Consider the following 22402-nt stretch of genomic DNA (forward strand, 5'->3'; position numbering starts at 1 on the left):
ATAAAGACAACTGGGACATTGTCTCCTAGTAACTCCTTTTTTCTCAACCAAATAAACTATTCCAGTCATCACAGCTGTCTCTCTATCAGCCGTCCACAACACCACTCAAGGAGATCTTTAAAATTTTCTTCTGAAGAACTCAAATGGCTTCTTTTCCTATAGGTATTCCATTCTTTGCCCACTGTGAATTTAACCTTAAGTTTTCCGTAAATGGTATACCCAAATAGCGCTCTAGTAGATAGCTCATGTTGAATTGGTAATTTCTTACTATGTGTTTTTAATTTATTCAGTTAAAAATATGTATTGTGCAATGAGTATGTGCCTAGAATGTTTCTGTCCACTGAAATACATATGTGAACAAAATAGAAAAAGTTTCTGTTTTCATAGAGCTTACATTTCCATGAGGGCAGCTAATAAACAAACATGTAATCAGTGAGCATTTATCCTACAGTAATGCTTTGAAACAAACAACTCTAAAATCTCTAAATTGAAGTACCAAGCATTATTTTTTTATTAGCAGCTCTGTGAGTCAGCTGGAAGGTGACTGACCTTAGCATGGTTCAGCTTATCTTGACTCAAAACTGTCAGCTGGTATCAGATCTTTCCCCCTTGTCTATTTGGTTTCTCCCTGGACCAGCAGCTTCCTGGGGCATGTTCTTCTCGTGGGGAATGGCAGGAGTGCAAGAGAACAAGCCAGAGCATGCCAGGAAGTCTAAAACTCTGCTTCAGTCACATTTAGTAATATTTCATTAACCAAGACAATTCACCTACCAAGCCCAACATGAATGGACCAGAGAAGTATTTTTCATTCATAGGTGAGAAGAACTGCAAATTTTATGGGAAAAAGTGTAAATGTATAATTTTATAATAGGAAGCAAATAAAGAATTGAAAATAATTCAATCTATTTACCCTCATGGTCACAATTGTTCAGGATCCTTCTGCATATGGGACATACTTATTGCCATCCCAAGAAACACACAAAATCTCACTCAGGTTCAAATGATTCATGTCAGGTAGAGATGGAACTGCTCTTGATCTGGACATCTATGAACTGAATTGCATGTTAGCCACCCCACACACATTTAACATACAATGTTGGAATAGGGACAGGATAAACAAATTGTATCCAACAACACTGTACAACAACAGTTGTATCCAACAAGGAAAAAACTAAAGAAACAGAGAAGTCACTGGTCTATATCAAGTTTGAAATTCTGCCAGGTTCCACTACAAAGAGGCTGTTATATACTTTGGTTAGGCCCTGGTTCTGCACCTGGGAGTTTATCACCAAGATACTGTTATACATGGGTCTTCACTCTGCTCTCAGAACACCTTCCTTTCTCAACTTTGGCTTTTCTGATGAGTACTGGGGAATATGCCCTTCTTGGGCAGCTGGGATGATTTCTCAGCCTGCTTCCCACCTGTAAGATTTTGGGAGCCAGAGATCTTTATATATCTCAAACATAGTCTTTTTTAAATCCAAGCTGGTGGAAATTTTTCCAATACAGCTTTCTCAAAAACTTTATGGATTTGCTATGTATGATTCCAGTCAACTACATGTGCCAAATGCCTTACCCACAATTGTTTTGGAGACATGCTTCTTTCTAGATATAAGTGCAAGTACTTTGCATGTGTTAGTCATCTGTGAGTCATAAATTGTTTCCTTAATCTTTTCAGGGGTCCTAAAAAAGGGTGTGACAAACCACTTTCTTGACTTTGTCTTTACGGCAATGTTCTGATGGCCACACCTTTACATAGAGAGAAATGATTTAATGATTCAAACTTACAATTTCCAGAATCTCTAGGTTCTCTCAATTCCCCTCAATCCTGCTTGCAAACCATTTTTCTCCCAAGCTCACCTCTTTCTTGTAGTAACTTATCAAACGCAGATAATAGCAGCCAACCCATGTTCTGAACATTCTGCCTCAAAAACTTCCCAGCCCAGTGCTACAGGTACACTTAGTACATTTTTTTTCTTTTTTTTTTGCCTTCTAGGTTATTGTAGTCAGTAGTTTTATCAAATATTTTGTTACTACAGTATATGGGTGGTTGTTTTTCCAGCTTCTTATTACAGTTTTTTATAGTTTTCTCTCTACTTACCACAAAATCCCAAACCAAATGATACATATTTTAAAGTTTTTTGACAGCAGAAGCCCATTTCTGGTATAATTTTTATATCAACTAGCAATTGGCACGTTAATGATGAATGACAAGCCTTATAACATGACCCAAATCTCAGAGGCTCAAACAATAAGTGTCTATTTTCTTGCTAATGATTGAAGCAGCACTACTTCAGGTCATCGGGGGACTTGGTTCTAGGCCTCTGACTAGGTTCAGTTTTGTTCTCAGAGTCTCTTCATTCTCCTTCAAAAGTGGTTATTTATGATGTATTTTCCTTATAGGGAAAGGCAGGAGCACCAGGGTGCAAGCAAGACACACAGCATATGTAAAGGCTCTGTTCTCAACACACCTGCCAACATCAGTTAACCAATTTAAGTCACATAGCTAAGCATACATAACATGCACAGTTACATGTCACCTGGCATGGTTATTAGAGCAGGGAGGCAGTCAAGAATTGAGAACATTTCAACTAGCACACATGCAAACAAACAAACAAACAAACAAATATCAACTAGTACAAATGCTGTGAAGAAAATAAAGCAGAGTTTTACTTAGAGGATGCCTGAAAAGCTATTAAGAGTAGTTTCTTGGAGATGACATTTAAACCGAGGCTGAATGCTTTCCAGGCAGACGCAGCAGACTGTGCAAAGACCCAGAAGCAGGGATAAGCTCAGGGTGATGGAGGAACTAAAAGTAAGTCCATGGAAGGGTGGTAAGGAGATGAAATTGATGAAGTAGGCAGAGATTATTTAGACCTATGTTATTATCACTGTTCTATGCATTATCATATAACTGGACATCTTCACAGGATCATTTACCAAATGTTGAAAAAAAAAGCTCTTTTGTGAGTTCTCTTGGCTGTCATGATAACCCATGAGTAGGGCAGCTGAAGTCAACCAGTCTGGAAAGTTTTATCCAGATTGAGCTGAATACTCAATTCTAAGTAATTTACCTTTTCATTGGTTCTTATTGGAGTGTTGGCCTAAGTTGTTTCAAAGGGAACACCTGAAAATACTAAGAATTCTTGACCAGGGTGGTCCCAGCTGAAACACTGAAGAGGTAAAATGGTGGCCTCGGAAACTACTTGGCGTCTTAACAATTCCAGGTATTTCTTTCCCCCTGGGCTTCTGAGAGATAACTGGAGACATAAAGGAGTTGGTGCCTTCTTTTCCCCCTTAGTCTCACTCTTGGGAGAAACTTCTTATTCTTTTGCTCCCCAGAGGGTTTTCTAGGTCTAAAATAGCGACAGCCCTCTTTGTTGATGATATCCTTTCCTGGGAAGTCTTTGTGCTGGTCCTTGGGATACGACGCAACCCTTGGTATAAACCCCAAAGGTGCAGCCCATGCCCTTGGGAAGTTCATGATTCATTGGGGTGTGATATAAGTTCAAGTGGGGCACACTCATGACCACAAACAGTACGCTCACATATAAAGTCACTTATAAGTATCTTAAAATGTCACTCTGTCAGAAACACAGAGGTGCTGATTGCTGAAATGCCCTTGATCATGAGATCTTGAGGACTTTCTAGAAATGACCATTAATCTTGGTCCTATGTGAACAATTTGATTAAAAAATTGGCCTTTAATTGGCCAGATTTTCTTTTGCCCTTATCTTTGTATAGACTTAAGGAAAAGAAAGCTATTCTCCTTTCAAACACTTGGAAAAAAAAGTAAATCAAACCCAGCCACACGGAGAAGCGGCTGCTCTCCCTGGGTCACAACAACACCTCTACAGGTGTGCCCTTGACTTCTATTAAGAACGACCAGCGAAACAGGTGAAATCCCCAGCTGTAAATTTGCGCTGCAGCGTCTTTTATCAAGAAAGGGACTGCGTCTAGATGAATCAGAGTATGCTGGCTGGTGGAGCTCAGACACAATCATGTGGTTTTTCAGGAGAAATAAATGCGACAGTGTTTATTTCACACACGTTTGTTTGTCAGAGGACTTCAAAGCAGTGGGCAGAGATCAGTTAAGCATGGCCACCTGTCCCAATGGCTGCACCCCTTCTTTTCAGGTGGGACCCGGGGGTCATTTGCACTGAGGCAGCTCATGTTCGGTTCAGCTCCTGTGCCACAAGGTAGGGCAGGAATCCTGCCAGGAGGAGGACTTGGGTCCTGGCTCCTAACCACCCCTGTTGGACTTCAGCCGGCAGCACTGCCCAAAGGAGATAGCAAACTGAAGGAATCTTCCCGCCCATGCGAGTGGCAGGTTAAAACCTATAGGACTGTTCAATCAAAGGCATTGCCTCGCTCTGTCCTGAGCTGCTGTTGTACGCTGGGACACATGCTGCTAGGAGACAAAGAGGACACGCGTTTATTTTCAAGCGCAGGACTTTGGAACCACTTGGGAAGAATATTCTTGATTGAGAACCAAAACACTCCATGATGCTTAACCAACCTGCAAAGTGAAAAATCAGCATCGGCCCATGCAGCCGGGAGGCAGGAGGAAGGACTTATACCCTGAAAAAAAAATTTTTTTTGAAATATCCCTTAAATGATATTTGTGTGCATTTGCAAAATTACCCCTTTCTGAATCAAAGTCTCAAGCTGTTTGCATCTGAGAACATATGTTGTGCCGCTAGACAGCCTCTCAGCTCGCCACCGCCCCTGATATCCCCCGCCGCATTGAATAATGGCCAGTTCCCGGAAAAAAGGTGCCGCAGCTCAGTCAATGCCCTGTAATAATATTTTAAAATAAATGATATGCATCATTAAATCACCAAGGATGACTAACTCAATTTTAGAAAACCCACAACTCCAGCAATCATAGTTACAGCTCTGATTTGAATATTTTCACTTTCACCTGAACAGCCAGTGGGAGCCAGTCAAGCAGATTCGCATCCGGGCTGTAGTCTCAGAGGAGCAGGAAGGAACCTGTGATTATGTAGTTACAGTAACGTCGGCTAGATGCCTCCCGTCCACCAGGGCTTTTTAGACTTTTCCTTCCTCCCATCTTGCCTTCTTATTTACATATCACAGGCATCTTCTTTGTAAAGTTATCTTAAATAATTTATTAGATTGATCTTTTTAAAATTCTACCCTGGCTAAATGTCATAAGGAGAGGGGGAAAAAAAAGTCTTCTAAACTTATTTAAAGGTTCTACTGGAGTAGGCCAGTTACCTGCTTCACTGCTGATATTCTAAAAATACCTCCGTGTCCGTACTATTATCCATTCTTCACGTCCAATTGCTCTGTTATGGTAATAGTCAGAAGCACACCATGCAGTAATTACTTACAGCTGACTGAAGAAAAGAATATTCAACTCCCCCACTGTTCCACGAGAAGGTCTTTATGCTCTATTAACTCATTCCTGTTTATTAATACTCTACTGGTAATTCAGACTGCTGCCTCTTAGGTTTGTAATAGGAGGACTATTAAACAGCAATTACTGACCATATGGGTTGGCGAATATTTGTTGTTTTTTTTTTTTGGTGGGCTTTTCTCCCCCCACCTCCTTCCAACTTGTTTTTTAAGAAGCCATATTACAACATAGTAAGAGTAACATCACATCTGCATGAGATTAACAAGCTTGGCAGTATTTCTCCCTTAGAAAATGTGAATTTATTCCCAGATTATCATGGCTAGCTTAGGAAAAAGAGATCATGGGAGACATAGGAAAATGTGGAAGATTGTTCACATGTGGGAAGACCCCCTACTCTGGATGAGAATTTGGCACTTGTGTTCCCTGAGTCACTCAGTGGGCTGTTTCCTACTGCCTTTGAGAAAGCACTGACCCACCCTCAGGCGCCCTCTACTCCTGAAAACTAAGCATATTTACTGAGGAATCCAAAGCGAATACCATTGTCCCTTTTATGTTCCCCCAAGCATTTGGAAGTGGTCACTTTAAAATTTAACATTTACTCAATTCGTCTTGCAAAGAGCAGATACCTGAACCCTGGGAGATGACAAAAGGCTCCTCCTGGGAGAGGGATGGCATGAGTAATGGGTTCAAGTGAGGCAGGCAGGTGGTAAACCATGATTATGGTAATAATAACGTGTGCCTCTCTCTCAGGTAGTGAGCACTAAACATGTGGCAAGCATTAAACACATTTAAAGGGAGATGTGTCTTCGAGATACCTAGGAGACCAGAAGCTGATTTCCATTGGAAGATGCTGGGTTGTGATCCAGAGCAGGTAAGTTATTTGACCAGCAACCTCCACCAAGGTGGAGGCTGGGTACCGGGTTCCCTGACATAGTTGGCTCTCCCTCCAAAGCAGCTGGTCCTCTTAGTGCCCCTTGGGGCTTGTCTTCTACCTTCTCGCCTTTCCCATAAGGGGTGTTTCTCCGTTTGTGTCCAAATCCTTTTAGCCCTTCAACAAACAGTAACAAACCTCTGAAAACTTCAGCTTGCCCCAATCTCACCCCTTGCAAACTACCGAGCAAATTTAGCATTTACCTGTGGCAGGTGTTTGTAGCTAATCTAACACTCTTCCTTTGTTACCTGCTGGTGTTGTGTGTGGAAGTTTCTTCTCTCAGATACACACTAAATCCTTCAATACAAGGACTGTATCTTTTAGACTTTTTTCTCCTTGCACCTAGTTTGGTAATGGATGCTCAGTTGGTGTTAAATAAAGATTGGAAGAATTTAATGGAAATATGTAAAAGAAAAAAGGACATCAGTCCCTAAGTTTTCTTACACAGGGAGATGTAGAAGCTACAGTTTCCGGGGTAAGTTTGGAAAAAAACAGTAACAAAAATAAACAACAACAACAAAATGTCAAATCTCTGCCTCAACGCATAACAGTACTAAGTTAATGGATAGAATATAATTGAATTGAATTGAACTGAATTACACTTGTTAAGACCCCAGAGCTTTTTCACGATATGTCTAAGCAACAGAGAAAAGGAATTTATTTCATCTATAACCTTTGGATGAATTAGAATCCTCAGTAACTTATGGCCTAGAGGGCCCTCAAGGGGAAGAGGGCTTCTTTCAGTTTCTGTGGTGGGCACTTTCACCAATACAGACTGACCCCAGGCAGGCTCAGACCTACCTGGTATGATTTAAAGGCTCCGTGAGGCCCAGCCTGCCCCCAGATATCTCATAGATTGGAGAACATGTGGATTTACAATGCAATTTTGTTTTTATTACTATTGTTTTTAAAGCAGGATTGTGTTTGTGTGTGGGGGGGGGGCTTTTGCTTTGTTTTGTTTTTTGTTTTCTGTTTTTAATTGGGCCACGCCGCTCAGCTTGCAGGATCCTAGTTCCTCGACCAGGGATTGAAGCTGCGCCCTCGGCAGTGAAAGTGCGGAGTCCTAACCACTGGACCGCCAGGGAATTCCCACAGGATTGTTTTTTGATTAAGCATAAGCAGGATACTAATGTAGATTAAAGTAGAACAGCTCTGATTGAAGACATGTTGGGGAGATGTGGATGCCTAACCTGATAATTCGGCTGATAAAGCCATAGCGGTCCCTCTGGGAGACCCCAGTGTTCCTGGGAACACTATATGAAAAGCATTTTTCTATTCCAACCCCCTTTTGATACAAATGTGTAGACTGAATCAAATCCACATGGTTAGCTAACAACAAACGGCTATGAAATCCAATCTTTTGGTTAATTAGCCAAGTTTTTGTTGTTGTTGTTGTTTTTCTGTATCACCTACCTGTGTTAGTGGATTAAGTTCTTGTCACCAGCAGGCCACTGATAATAGGTACATATGTGACATTGGAGGACTGGGCCGTTGGGCCTCCTTTTAACACAGCTGAGACAAGTTTAAAGTCAGATGAGGGACTTGACTAAGGAGGGATGGCTACTTGAGGATCTTCAAAGACAAAGCAAATGTGAGGTGGAGGTGGTTGATTTCAACCTGGCCATTCCCGCGCCTTCGTGGTTGAAGTCTTGGCACCGACTTCAGCTCAGCTTGGCTGTCCCATGTGCACCTAGTCCTGGATCACAAGTTTACATCAATTTCAATCCCGCCTGTGTTGAGAGGAGCTGCCACAGGGATTTGCTTAGGGTGCTGGGAATTATGCTTCTCCTACACACAGCATGATATAGGTTATGCTATAGTCTTTTATAGCATTTAAAAAATTGGCGGGGAGAGCCAGCCTATTAGTTGGTGGCCCCTCAGCAAAGGCAGCGTAGAGTGGGGCGGCCACCGGAGATGCCTAACGTTGTATTCTGAAGAGCGGCCAGAGGCGCGATGGAGTGGGCCAGGGACCGTTTACACCTGAGATGGACCACAGAACAGCACGTGCCAGAGGTAGAAGTCCAAGTCAAACGGAGAAGAACAGCCTCACTGAACAACCAGGAGTGTCACCTGTACCCACGGCGATCTCAGCAGCAGCAGCAAGTACCTGTGGTGGATTTCCAGGCGGAACTGAGACAGGCATTCTTAGCTGAGATACCAAGAGGTGGTTAAAGCAGTATTGGAATGCCCAGGTAGCAGATTCCAAGAGAGAAAAAAAAAACAGGCTCTATCTACTATTCGAAGCTTCCACCCCAGCTTGCATTATTTGTAGGAGAACCTGCGTCATACCTTGATCTGTAGCCTTCCCTTAGGTCTTAGGGATCCTGAAACTTTCCTCTGGACATTGGATTTGGTGGAAAAGCAATCATGACTGTGGGAAAGAGCAGCAAGATACTACAGCACATTTACTATAGGATGAGATGTATCTTGCAAGATGACCAGATCTTCATTGGCACCTTTAAGGCTTTTGACAAGCATATGAACTTGATCCTCTGCAAGTGTGATGAGTTCAGGAAGATCAAGCCAAAGAATGCTAAGTAGCCAGAGCATGAAGAAAAGCAGGTTTTGGGTCTGGTGTTGCTGCATGGGGAGAACTTGGTTTCCATGACTGTGGAGGGACCCACCCCCAGAGATACTGGCATTGCTTGGATACCACTTGCTGGAGCTGCAGGAGGCCCTGGGGTTGGTAGCGCAGCTGGCAGAGGAGTTCCAACTGGTGTTCCAATGCCCCAGGCTCCTGCTGGATTAGCAGGCCTTGTCTGAGGGGTTGGGGGCCCATCCCAACAGGTAATGACCCCACAGGGAAGAGGCACTGTCACAGCTGCTGCAGTTCCTGCTACTGCCAGCATTGCTGGAGCCCCAGCTCAGTATCCACCAGAACGGGGGACTGCACCTACACCTGCTGCTCGAGTAACCCCACCTCCAGGAATTATGGCTCCTCCACCTGCTATGAGACCACCCATGGGCCCACCAATTGGGCTTCCTCCTACTCGATGGACGCCAATAGGCATGCCTCTCCAGGAATGAGACCCCCTCCACCAGGAATAAGAGGTCCATCTCCCCCAGGAATGCATCCACCAAGACCCTAGGATACTATTGATCCTTCTTAGTCACTTTTTTTCCTGCAATGTGTCTTGTGAAATGTGTGGACTGTTTGTGAGCTTTTTGTCCCCTCTGCTGCATTCATATTAACTAATAAATTCATAGATCAATTACACTGTGAGGTACTGTTGTACAAAAAAAAATTGGGGGGTTGTCTGTATTGCAGAATGTCCTTTCATTCTTTCACTAATAGAGGCGGCAGGATGTAGAAGAGAATATGGTATGGGGACTCAAGGGATCTGTATTCTAGACCAGATCTTTTCACCAATTAGCTCTGTGTTTGGGGGACATATTATTAGGCTCTCTGCACCCCCGTGTCCTCATCTATAAAATAATGCCCTCTGGCTCAGATTTGTTTCTGAAATGCACTTGGCTTTACTAGGCCATCAGAAAAATCTAATGCTCTCTATCTGGTAACTTTGAGTTAAATTATATTAAAACAAAAGAAATAATTATATGCAGTCATTTTATGAATAAAATGCTTCTATATGCCAAGAATTTTAAATTAGGCTCCATGACAAAAACATTTATTTCTGATATCAGTGAAAACTTGAGATAAGTCAGTAAGGATGGTATTAAGCCTTGTAAATACCATCCAACTGTGACTTGGAACTGTGGAACTGTCCCCATGGGTGAGAACATCTGGGCAGACTGCTGGCTTCATTTCAGACGTTCACTTATCCAATACATGCTTGCTTTGTTTCTTCCACATCTCATTATTCAATTAAAAAACATATATTCAGTTGATACCATGGATTCATTCAATGAATGTCATTTGATGCATCTTGAAGGAGGAACCTGCTATATATGTAACACTGTTTTCATTGTTAATAATAATAGTATCAATATAAAAGATAAGTTCCCAACTTTGAAGATCTAATAATCTCACTCAGGAGGGAAAATGTATATGGTAAAGAGATAGGTGACTTCATATGACAGTACATGAATAGGGTCCAAGAGAAGGATACAGGATATAAGGATATAAGCTTTGGAGTGAGGGGGGGGGGTGATGATGTGGGCTAGGGTAGACAGGAAGTGTTCAGGAACGTCTTCCGCTGTTCCTTAACACATAAAACTAGCACAGGTGAAGAGGAGGAGAGAGGCCACTTTAGGTAGGGGAAAGGACTGTGCAAAAGCAGCGAATTAGATAAGATTAAGAGATATATGAATTGCTGAAGATCCAGGTCCATATGGAAAGAAAGGCTTCTAGTGGGGGCAGGGATGGCATAGAATCTTCCATTCCGGGAAGGTATTGAAAGTCAGGCAAAGAATTTTGGCCATTATCTCACAGGCACAGAGGTCCTTCTTTCCTTTTCCTTTATAAGCTGTTTTGCTCAATGGAAATGTTATTAGCAAAATCACAGAGGAGTCCTAAGAGAAAAGGAAAAAAAAAAAAAAATACTGTAGAAAAGCCACTTGGGGAGCAGGTGAGAACAAGAGGTTAAAAAACACTGGAAAACATGACTGAGGCAGCAGAGCTTGGAGGGCCCAGGATGAAGGCAGAGACCAGACTGTGTGACCATTTCAGGGTTCAGTTTCTCTTGCTCTGGATACCGTGGGCTGGAAGGCAGTGCAGGATACCAAGGAGATGTCTGGAGGAGAATGCTGGAGAAAGAGAGCAGAACAAAAGGAAGAGACCAGGAGAAGATAGATGGAGACAGAGAATCAGACAAGAGTGAAGGATGAGGGGAACAAAGAGTGCATGGTCAATGAGGTGGAAGACAAAGGAAATTAATCAAAATGATTATGTGGCAGGTTTGGAGTTCAACTCACAAATTCAGGTGCATAAGAATATGTAACTATTTTACGTAAATTATTCTCCTTTTATTTCAAGCCCCCAATCTGCAGGAGGCAGAAACGTAATCTCAGTCACTTCAGCTTCCTCCCGTCAAATCCCCGAACTTGTCCCTCATTTCTGGGGCCTTCAGTAGTACCAAGGCGACGGGGGTGGCTGGAGCGGGCAGGGCATCTGCCCTTGGTTGGGCGTCTGTCCACTGAGCATGTGTCAGTCCTGCCACAATCACCAGGCGATGCAGTTCACCACTGAGGCACACCTCACTCTTACCTAGCAGGCATTCAGGGCCTCCCAGGGCCTCTTCTGGACCGCTCTCTTTCCCTGGAAAATCATGGTGTTTGTGCAATGCTGGCGGTGAGGAAGTTCAATAGTTTTGCTATCTCCCTGGACAGGTCTTCTTTGCTCTGGGAAAATAAAGTTATCTCAGGATTTCGTCCCCCTGCCCTTCCTGTACCCCCAGAGACCCAACCCAGAGTAGGACCAACTTGTTTCTAGGTTTTCTTCCCTTCTACTCCAACTTTCCTCCTTCTCCCAAATGCAGGGAACTGTCTGCATTTTTGAGGGCAGATTGCACGCCTACCAAATGCTCCCCTCTTACCTTCCTATCTCTGATGAGGTTGAATCATTTTATACGCAGGAAAGATGACACAGAGTGGTTATATGACTTACTTGAGGTCACACTGCTTGTCAGTGACAAAATGGGTAAAAATGAAAATATGCTAGCTTGACTACCTTTTTTTCCTTCCCCCCTTCCCTCTTCCCTTCCTCCCTTCCCCCTCCCTCCCTTCCTTCCTTCCTTCCTTCCATTCTCCCTCCCTCCCTTCTTTTTTCCCCCTCTCTTTTCTCCTCTCTCTCTTTCTTCTTTCCTCCCTCTTTTCAAAAGAATTTATTATGTGCCAGACCGTATACAAGCACCAGATATACCATACCGAACAAATTAAACAAATGAAGTGTATTGCTTTTATGAATTGCCAGTCTAGTAGGGGAGATGGACATCAAACATTGCCTACACAGACTCATAATTAAACTGTGGTCAGTACAATGGGTTCTATGAAGAAGTAGTAAGGAGAACCTAATTTAGACTAGACAATCAAGGAAGATCTTTCTGGGGAAGAGACATCTGAGCTGAGAGCTCAGACAGGGATGACAGCATTCCAGGTATAGGGGATGGCTTATGCAAAGACTTGGCATGAGCTCAAAAACATGCCTGTGACTGAACTATTTGAAAGGGGGAAAATGAAACAAGATGTGGCTGGAGAATGAGAAGGACCAAAGTCTATAGGGCTTTATCAGCAAAGTTAAGAAATTTGGATTTTATTCTAAGCTTAATTGAAAACAAAACTTAAGCAGTGAATGACATAATCTGATTAACATTTGAAAAAATTTTTTCTGGCTGCTCTGCGGAAAATGGATTGAAGTGAGGAAGGATGGAAGAGACCATTTGTGAGTTGGGGGCCCTTTAAGTATTCTTGGAAACGGTGATCTGGGTTTGGAGCAGAGGTGCGAAAATGGGGAAGGGAAGAAATGGAAGAATCAAGTCGCACTTTGGAAGAGTTGACAGATTACTGGATTTGAGATGTTAGGGGGGACATAGCTCCCCAATTTCAGACATGAATTATTATTCCCTCTACTCTAGAAACCCTATTGAATCCCAATAAGATGTAAGTTCAGGTGTTATAATAGAAAACCATGTGAAATAACCTTTTCTAGAATAGCAGATGTCAGTGCTTCAAGGACGTATGGCATTGAGATGGCTATATATTTCTAAGGCATATAAATTAGATACGTGGATAAATCAGGAATCTGGTATAAGAAGTGTGTTTACAACCCCCAAGCCTATTCTTAGATACTGATTAATAATAAGTTTTTACCAAATAATTCCCCAAATCGTTATTAATATCGATCACCAGACACTTGTAAATTTTCAACCACATTTATGTCTCTCGCCTATATTTGATCCCAATAATAAATAAGGTGGATTTCTTCCCACACAATAGAAATAAATAGGGCCCCAGTAACATGATAGGTCGTAGGTCAAATGACAGTAACTCATAGGTCAAATGACAATTCAGAGGTGGAGGAATGACTGGACCCTTCATCTTTGTAACAATCACTGAGATCTAGGGAGAGAGAAGAGCTGCCGAACAGTCCTTTAAACATGTTGATTCACTCCAGTCTGGGTTGTTTTCACTGAAAACTTAGAAAAGCAATCTGTAAACTGGTCCTTGGGCCTTGGTGAGAATTTCTCAAAGGCAGTGAGGCCCACGTTGGGAGCATGTACAGTAAGGATGAGCATAGACATCAGTCTTTCACAGTAAGACTGTTTCTCAGTCCAACATCCAGACTCTTATTTGGTCTTCCAGTTTGGGGCGGTTTGACACCCTAACAGAAGATAGTTTAGTCACCTTGGTAAATGACTTCATGTAGTTATTATTACAGTAAGTAGTTCTACCAAACAAAGAAAGCGAATCTGAACAAAAACAATGTTGGAACAGGTGTTCTAGCTGTTGGAGAAAAGTTATGAGTGACATCACTCAATCACCTTGTTTCTCTAATAATAATATATTACTTTTTAGAGGCATTGCTTTTTTTGAAGCATTCCTTTTTTTCTGTGTGCCACCTTTTATAAATTTCACGTCTAATATTTTCCCCCTTTGAGTGTGCCACAGCAGAAGCAAGTTATGTTTGCAGAAGGTGAGCCAGAGGAATGTTAATCCTGTTCGGAATAAAGCTCTTTCCTAAGTTTATTTAGAAACCAACATAGCACTTAGCAAGACACTTCTGATATACTTTGCCTTTTATTTGAGTCTCTCAAATCCCAAATGTTGCATTTTAGAGCTTAGAGAAAACTTAAATGAAAACAAAAAAAACCCCTATTTCTCATGTCCTTCAATTGAAAAATCTGAAAGGAAGAGTATCTGCATTAAATGATGTTACGAACATTTTAGTAGTAGACCAGACACGGACATCCATGTATCACATTTTCTTCCCACGTGGAAAGAGCACTGATTCAGGGGAATGCTTTCCCCTTATACCAATGGAGAGGAAAAGGGATTCTATTTTCTAGGTATCTTATTTAGTAAAATTAAGCAAAGCTGGATTTAAAGCCTTTAATGAAGACAATAGAATATGTTAAGTAACCAACTAATATTCTGCTGAAAACCTGACAACCCTCAGGAGGCCTCACAGAGTCTATGATTGGACTGAGTCTCTTCCAACGTGTTTTTGGTTTGGATAACTCCAAATGTACCCCATCGCCTTGCCATTCAAGCAGCATTATCACAGCTCAGGCAATCAACAGGCACCTGGAGGAAGAGAATATTCAATCTGCTGTCGGGAACGCAGGGGAGACAGGATGTTAATTTGCAGCAGTCACCTCAAAATTGGGACACGTGGTGCTCCTGCGGACTCGCCCGCCTCTGAGAAGACTCTTCAGAGACTTCCTTTCATTCCCACGAGACTGGATCAAGTTGGCTTGGACGTGCCATAAGAAAATGCTATAGATGCAGCAAGAGACATAACTTTCTTTTCCTACGATGATTATCGCGAAGAACTCATGTCAAGAATAAGTAAACTTACCTTCAGAGTTTAATAAGCGCTGATTGGTAGAAGGGGAAAGAAAGTGGAACTCGGAAATTCTGTATTTCACACGTGCTTATCTTCTGTAGCCTGGGTTGGGTGGGTGGGCTGGCTCAGTTAGAAAGGAAGCAGGCCAAAAGGAGAGGTAGATTATAAAAAGGAACTTTATCAGGGAGTTTCCTATATTGTTGATAGTTAACGTCATTACGAGTGTCTGGTGTTTCCACTAGAAATGTCCAGTATGCAAATAAACAAATGGTCATGGACACAGTCCCTTCAGAATTAGCCACTTTAAGGGACGATTGAAATGTAGTGGGGATTTCGGGGGTAGGGAGAATACATACACTTAAATGGATAATTTGTCATTACCTGAGGCCCCTATTGGCATTGATAATGTTCCACAAGGGCTTAGAATTTAGAGATAGGTTGAATAAAAATGAACAAGGAAAACACAGCAGTGAGTGTATATAAATGCCATCCAAGGCCAGTGTGATCACTGCTGCTACAAGTACAAATAGCAAACATTTACCGTGTCTTTCTCATGTGCCGGTCAATGGTCTAAGTCCCCTCTATGTATAAGTTATTTAAATCCTCATAACAATGGGAATTAGTATTCCCATTTTATAAGAAGTGAAACTAAAGCACAGAAAAGTTGAGTAACTTGCTCATAGGAACATGGTACTAATAGCACATCCAAAGCACATTATTCTGACTCTTCACCATGATGACTACACTGCATCTGTAATGGGAGAACAAAATGGAACTTGCATGAAAAACGTGCATAGCAAGTAGGCTGTACGTGGTTAATTAGCTTACCAGTAGGCATCATTTTAAGGGTTGCCTAATTAATGGTTTAAGAATAATTCCTTTATAGAAATAGTTTGTGTATAAATAGTTCAACAAATAGTGATATAATGCCATGCTCATTGTAATAATATGTTTTAGTTCTGCAGGACCTTATTGCCAAATGGTATATACTTTTTATTCCTTCTTTTGAAGAAAATTAATTGAACTCATGAACTGTTGGGCATATCAGGTACTTTAGTCAGTGTACATTAATTTGAATAAAATTACATTGAAGTATTGGGATCCTAGGTTTAAAACAGTGACTTGGATTTTTTAAGGGTACCAGAGGCAACTCCTGTAATCTCTTTTATTCCTGAATCTCTGTGTCTCATTCTGACAAATTTTGGATAGGAACTGTACAAAAGTCATCCTCAAAAAATACGGACGTTCTATTTTGCTGAAGACATTACTTTATAACTATGTCTAAATGTCTTTGTCATCTAGAAAACACAATAAAAAGAAGAGCCCGAGGATTTGAGAGAAGGTTTGGAACGTGGCGATGGAGGAGTAACATTCCTAGGAGAAGTGAAGACACTTTCTCCTCCCTGGTCCACCTGAGCATGCAGCGTCCAGTGAAAGTGATGAGAGGATATGGTGTTTGTGAAGTGTACACATGCAGTGACACCCTCACCTTCCTAACATCTACAGATGCCATCGTAGACATTTTTCAAGCCCTCTTTTTGCCATACACACAGCTTGGAATACTTTGGTAGGCCTTTTACCTAATTTTTAACCCTCAGAGATGCTAAGGCAGAGGCAAGCATATGGTATAAATGGAATGAATGAAGGCAAATGAGTGCAAAGAGGAGCATTTACCTAACCTCAGGAAGATAGACAGATAGGGCTTTCCTAACTTGTTGTATAAGTAAAGAGCTATTGGATCGATCTTTATGTGATCGTTCCTCCCTAGTTTTAATAAAATATTCCAGTTTGGGGGAAATTCCTTCCCTTGTCAATAAAATATAAAAAGAAGAAAACTTTAAAATATTTGCAGCCCTTCCTCTAGAATTTCATGCTAATTTTGCCTCTCTCTCTCTCTCTCCTCTTGATATTCCTTTTCATGCAAAGCATTCTTGTGTAATTCTTCCATTGTATTTTTCATGAAGAAAATATAGTGAGTATCCAAGACAAGCAGACAAGGTCAAGGCAGAGTTTACCTTTCTTCGTGACACGGTACCAGACTTGTTTAGATTCAGTGCTCTTGAAGGCAATAGGTGTGTCTATTTTATCTTTATTGGTATCTGTGTACATATTAGGCACACAGTAAATTATCTGACTGTATCCATTAATGAGCAAACAAGAACGGATGACAATAGTAGATGTTTCTGTAAGGTTCTCAAAAAAGATTTAGAGAACATTTTGGAATTCAAGTTAAAAAAATTCACTCAAATGAGATTTGGGGGGATTTCATGTGATTAACTCTTTACATTATCTTGTAGTAATTATACAGAAATCTCTATTTATGTAAACACAGTGAATGCATCATAACACTAGAATAAGTATACAAATACTGCATGTCAAATTAGGTTATAATCACTTTCAAGGGACGTGATTTCCTAGTTAAACAGATTCGTTTACATCTTGTGAAATAAAAAATAAGTGAAAATAACTATATAAAATCAGGCTTACAGCTGGACAGATCTTCTTGGCAATGGTCCAGGCACTGAGTGGGGAAAGCCCCTCCAGCTGAGGACTGCTCAGGACGCCCAGGATGACTTGGCAGGCTCGGCCTGGAGAGGGTCTTTGGCTGCTGTCCTGACTGCATCCTGTCCCTAGCTACCTATGGGGAAGCTGGGCTACCTTAACATTTAAGATGAGACTCTTGCTGTGAGGGGGTTGGGATGGAATGGAAACTTGCTCAGTAGAGGAGAAAACAAAGGCAATTCAACATTACACCCTTAGGTTAAAAGCGTATTAGAATAAGTCAGGGATCCTCTCACTAAAAGAACAAATCGGTGAAGCTGGCATTGGAATCACAGGAGTTTAGAGTCAGGGTTTGAGTATCACAGATCATCTGGTCCAACCCTTGTAATATAGATGGGGAAAGTGGCCAAACAAGGCAAGGAGCAGTACCAAGGCTGAGACCCAGAACTTTTCCTCCCAAATCTGGTGCTTACTTATGACATAACTGAAGCTCATCCTTTCAAGGGAGATCATTTTTTAAAAGCTGCTCATTTTGATGCGTATCTTTAAAAAATACATTTTGCATTGCCCTGACTTAGCTAACACTTCCCGCAGTGTTCCCTTATGTTGACGGCAGAGGGGCATATTTGTAAAGCTCAGTTATTACATGGTGTCGTAATATGGTGCCATTCTCTGTGGCTAATTGTGCAGAGAATTTTGCCTTTTGCTAAGCTTTGGTAAGCCGGGTGTCTTTGCTTATCTTGCCTCTGTGTCCCCGTCATATTCATCCACTACTTATTTTTGTTGTTTATAAGAATTCACTAAAACTATTTTTTTTTAACCCATGGATTCTTACTTGGAGGTAGCTCCATATTTCTCCTATTGAGTAAAAAAATCTTCGGGTTTTTTTTTTTTTTTAGCTTAATTGATACTCATTTTTGTTCAAAATACATTTGTTGAACACTTACTCTATGCCATGCTGTGCATACGTTGGTTTCTTCCCACATTCCATTGGTTGAATTGTCCTGAGCAGGGCTTGGCAAACCGTGGCCTGGGAGCCAAATCTGGCCTACTGCCTGTTTTTGTCAATCAAATTTTGTTGGAGCACAGTCATGCTCATTTGTTGGCATATTGTCACTGGTTGTTTTGTACCACAACAGCAGAGCTGGGTAATTGTGATAGGGACGATATAGCCCATAAAGACTAAAATATTCGCCATTTGGCCCTTAACACAAAATGTTGCCAACCCATGATCTCGAGTGTGAACCCTCGATTATCTCGCTGGCTGGCTAAGAGAGCCAAATAAAATAGACACTACACTGTAGCTGCCCTGAGCACTACTTACTCACAAGTGTTTGTGGCCAGGAGTCATAACCATGGCACCAAACGATATGGAGAGAACAAACAACATCCTAGTCTTCTGAGGAACACAAGGCTTCTCCAGATTTGTTTAGATTATTTTCAAACCCTGTTCCTAGAGCCATGCCCAATCTGTACTAATACTACAAACTTGTAGCTTTTCCATTACAAATTTATTGTTATTTCTTTCACCTCTTTTTTTTTTTTTCCTTAGGAAAAAGGTAATTAGGCTATAAACAGAGGGCTGACAACTAATTTCAGTCAAGGCAAGATTAATACAAAGCAGGCAGATAATTTTCATCCTGTGAAAGTAAAATAGATACATTTTAATGACATTCTGAAAAATCCATGTCTAATGTTTTGCCTTTGTTTTCCCGCACCTTCCCTTGTTCTCGTGTGATCCCTATTCTTTGTAGGTAGTGACACGTGCTAATTCAGGCAGACTACCAGCTCACTGCCTTGCTGCCCTCCACGGCTCTTCCTCCCGTCCCCACGATTGACCTTTGGGTGGAAAGCTGCTTCTTTCCTTTCCTTGTAGGGGTTTCCCTACACTGGAAAGACAGGACCATCTGAGGGAAAGGTAGTCACTGCCCACCCCTTGAATTTTCAAATTTACATTGACATTACTAAGAGCCAGTGGGCTTAATCTATATTGGAGCTTCAAGAATTAAAGGTTAGTGGCGTCCTGGGCATGGGTATGCACTGTGCGCGTATTTCTGGGGGGAGCTTCCAACATTGCTGTGTTCTGTCACTCCAAGAACATATTGAATATGCATCTCAATGTCAGCAGCACCTTGAGATGTTATCTCCAAAATTATCACCTGCCTTCTGAAAACCATAACCCTAGACATATTGATTGGTTAAAAGGCAGGATCTGAAGGAATAAGTCAGTGTCTCCGTGGATTATCCTAATCAAATAAGGAGAGTATTAACCTAGATACTCACTGATCTGCCAGTATTTGGTTTGAAATGTAGGCATCTCAAGTAAAGTTATGTGGTTCATTCTTTTGAATATTTCTCCCAGACATTTAAATACGTTACCACTAAGCCAGAACCAAGGAAAGCATAAAAAGCATTTTAAGGAATAAATTCAGCAAGTTTCCATTTGTACCAGATAGTAAAATTGTTGACATGCATTATGAGGCATGTGTATTTTTCAGCCTGTCAGGTTTCAGTCACATGCTCAAGATGGAATATTTCAGCTGTCAGGGGTTGTGTAGAAAGGTCTCAGACCATTTAGGTAGTAGCACTTCCTAACAAATAGTTTCCAAGTCACCCGTCCCTGCTATTTAGGCAAGTCAGAAGAAAAGCTTATTTCATTAATTTTGCTATAAATGTAACTTCAGTGAAGGGTAGCCGGCTAAATACAAGATGGAAGGGCTGGTAGGGAGTCTCTCCATCGAAGTATTGAGCTTCACACAATTTTATTCAGAGGCACGTCCATTACTAAGGAGGCTATGAGTTGATCGACTGTGTCTAGAATTAACTACAGTGGTGAAAACACAAATTGCAAACCAGCATGAAGTCACAAAGGGAAAGGAGGAAAGAGGAGAAGTAAAAGTCGGGGACTCGTACGTACTCTTCATTTTCCTCTAGGAGAGATAAGTATTGGACCAGCTGCCCGGAGTCCAACAGTAATGGGAGCAAGCCTAATTATTGTTAGGCAGAGGGCCTAATGAGAAGTGCTATCCACACAGCCTTCCTTTGTGTTTCCAGTTGCTTCTGTTTGCAGAGGAGTCCGGATTTTTGCTGGAGGCAAATGATTATGTTCCCTCTGCTTGATGTGCTAGAATGAAATATGGCTGTTAAGGAAAGAGAGGACCTGGACTGGATAGTCTCTTGGCCACAAATTTTTTGTGTGGGCCATTGAGGAAGGTTACAATGTAATATTGTTGGTAACAGGGTGAGGAGGCTTGGAGCTAGCTTAGCCTCCATCTTTGAAACCTTTGGTGGGCACTCCTCTCTCCTTCCTCTCAGGGAATCTTAATTAGAACATTCTCAGTGCTCTCTTTGTCCTTTTCAATGGAGAAGTCTAGCACAGATCCAAATTAAGCTTTCATCCTCACGAGAGAGTGATAGCACTTTTTCCCCTTTTCCTGATTTCTTGACTAATTTTTCTCAAGATTCGGTGTTCAGAAAAATATTTAAAGTTCCCACACATGGCCAGGATGGACTATCCTGATGAAAACACTAATCACTCTTTATTGAAGAATCATTCTATGTATTCTGTTATGTACATCTTTGTGTTTCCTATGGTGACATCAGGACATATTTGTTGAGTAAACCAATAATTGTTAAATAAACCATGAAGATATTTAGCTTTTATTCGCATATCCCTTTCAGTCTGTCAAGTGATTCCACAACTATTAGTTCTTTTGCTATTAGAAGATAGTCCCACAACGGAGCACACTTTATTATTCACATTTTAGACGTGAAGATACAGACTTCATGGCAAAGATTTGGCACAGGGTAGGTGGCTAGTAATTGCCAGATTCTTGACGAAAACTCGTGACTCTGGATTTGGAAACATACTGCTAAGTTTTCTGTCTGCCTATAAAGTCTTTGAAATCTTTATCCAATGTGGAAAACTTGTTTTCCTTTGGCTTTTTACCTCTAGAGACCCCACATCAGAAGAAAGCCAGTTGAAATCCCTGAAGCATGTCCAAATTGCTGAAAGTAGTGGTGTGCTAGAGGTAGTTCTGCTCATGAGAACCAATAGAGCCCATCTCTTCCCACCTTCAGGTTCACTGGTATCCTGTTGGTAGCTTGAAATGGACCATAGCAGGAGTGTTTACACCTTGGAAATTGGCAAGTGCTACAGATCAGACAGAGTTAGTTGTCACCTCTCAAGAGAGTTGGTTGTCACACATCTGCCAGCACACTCCTGGTTAGAAATCTGAGCATCTAGGCAAAAAACCTGCAGCCAAGTTTCTTGATGCTTAGAATATGTTCCAGTGTGCTTGATTTGTAAGACACCGAGTTTCTTTGTGAAACCTTTTGCGTATATTCTTTTGCAGTCCTTTGAAACTATATGTAGGAGAACATCAGAGTATCTTCTCCAAGAGGGAGAGTGAGGTCTAAGAATAAAATTAGCTACTTGTTTAAGGCTATGGGTGTTTGTGAACATGTGAGTGTGCTTTAAATTACACATAATTTTAAACAACTGTGTAAAAAGAGTTTTAAAAGTTTAATGGTGCTGAACCAAGAATAGGAATTAAAAATTGAAAAGAAAATACGAAACTATACCTTGTTTTTCTGCTTTAAAAAATAAGTTTCCTTCTCATTTGCAATTAAGATGCTGAGAATTTGCATAAAATGTGTAAAATTAGAGATAATTGAACTACAGTAGCTATAAAAGTGGCTCTTCCACTTAAAAAATAAATCAGATGTCCACTAAAAGGGTGTAAGAGCCATTCCCCCTTTCTCCTCCCTCTCCCTTTGGGTCTCTGGTATTTTTCACACTTTTATAGCTGATTTTTATTGCCAAACAATCCGTGGAGTTTGTGGCAGCTCTGAGACGACAGCTGGCCCAGGCAGGCCTGTTAACTCTGGCATGTTAAGCACCCTTCAGAAGATTTCAAATCCAGCCTCAGCACCCAGGTTAGTAGATCAAATCCAGGGAGACCTCAGGGAGGCAGTGGGGGCGGAAAGAAAGGGGAACATGGGGAGTAAGGAAGACAAGAAAAGTCAAAGTACAGGAATGCCTGTAAACCAAACATCAATAGCTGTTTTTGTTTCCCTGAACCAGTGTTTCCCCTGGGAACGTCAAGTGTAAAAGACCCAG

General features: G+C 41.4%; 1 protein-coding gene and 1 pseudogene across 1 annotated transcript; both read left to right on the forward strand.

Moving 5' to 3' along the window:
• Positions 1–8267: 8267 nt before the first annotated feature.
• LOC137777969 (SNRPN upstream reading frame protein-like) lies at positions 8268–8494 on the forward strand. The gene has a single exon (XM_068564968.1). It carries the CDS (start codon positions 8268–8270, stop codon positions 8484–8486), a length of 219 nt encoding a protein of 72 aa, XP_068421069.1. The 3' UTR covers positions 8487–8494.
• A 187-nt stretch (positions 8495–8681) lies between these two features.
• Positions 8682–9403, forward strand: LOC137777730 (small nuclear ribonucleoprotein-associated protein N pseudogene; annotated as a pseudogene).
• Positions 9404–22402: the final 12999 nt, after the last annotated feature.

This window comes from Eschrichtius robustus, chromosome 15 (assembly GCF_028021215.1).
Source record: "Eschrichtius robustus isolate mEscRob2 chromosome 15, mEscRob2.pri, whole genome shotgun sequence".
NCBI classification, from domain to species: domain Eukaryota; kingdom Metazoa; phylum Chordata; class Mammalia; order Artiodactyla; family Eschrichtiidae; genus Eschrichtius; species Eschrichtius robustus.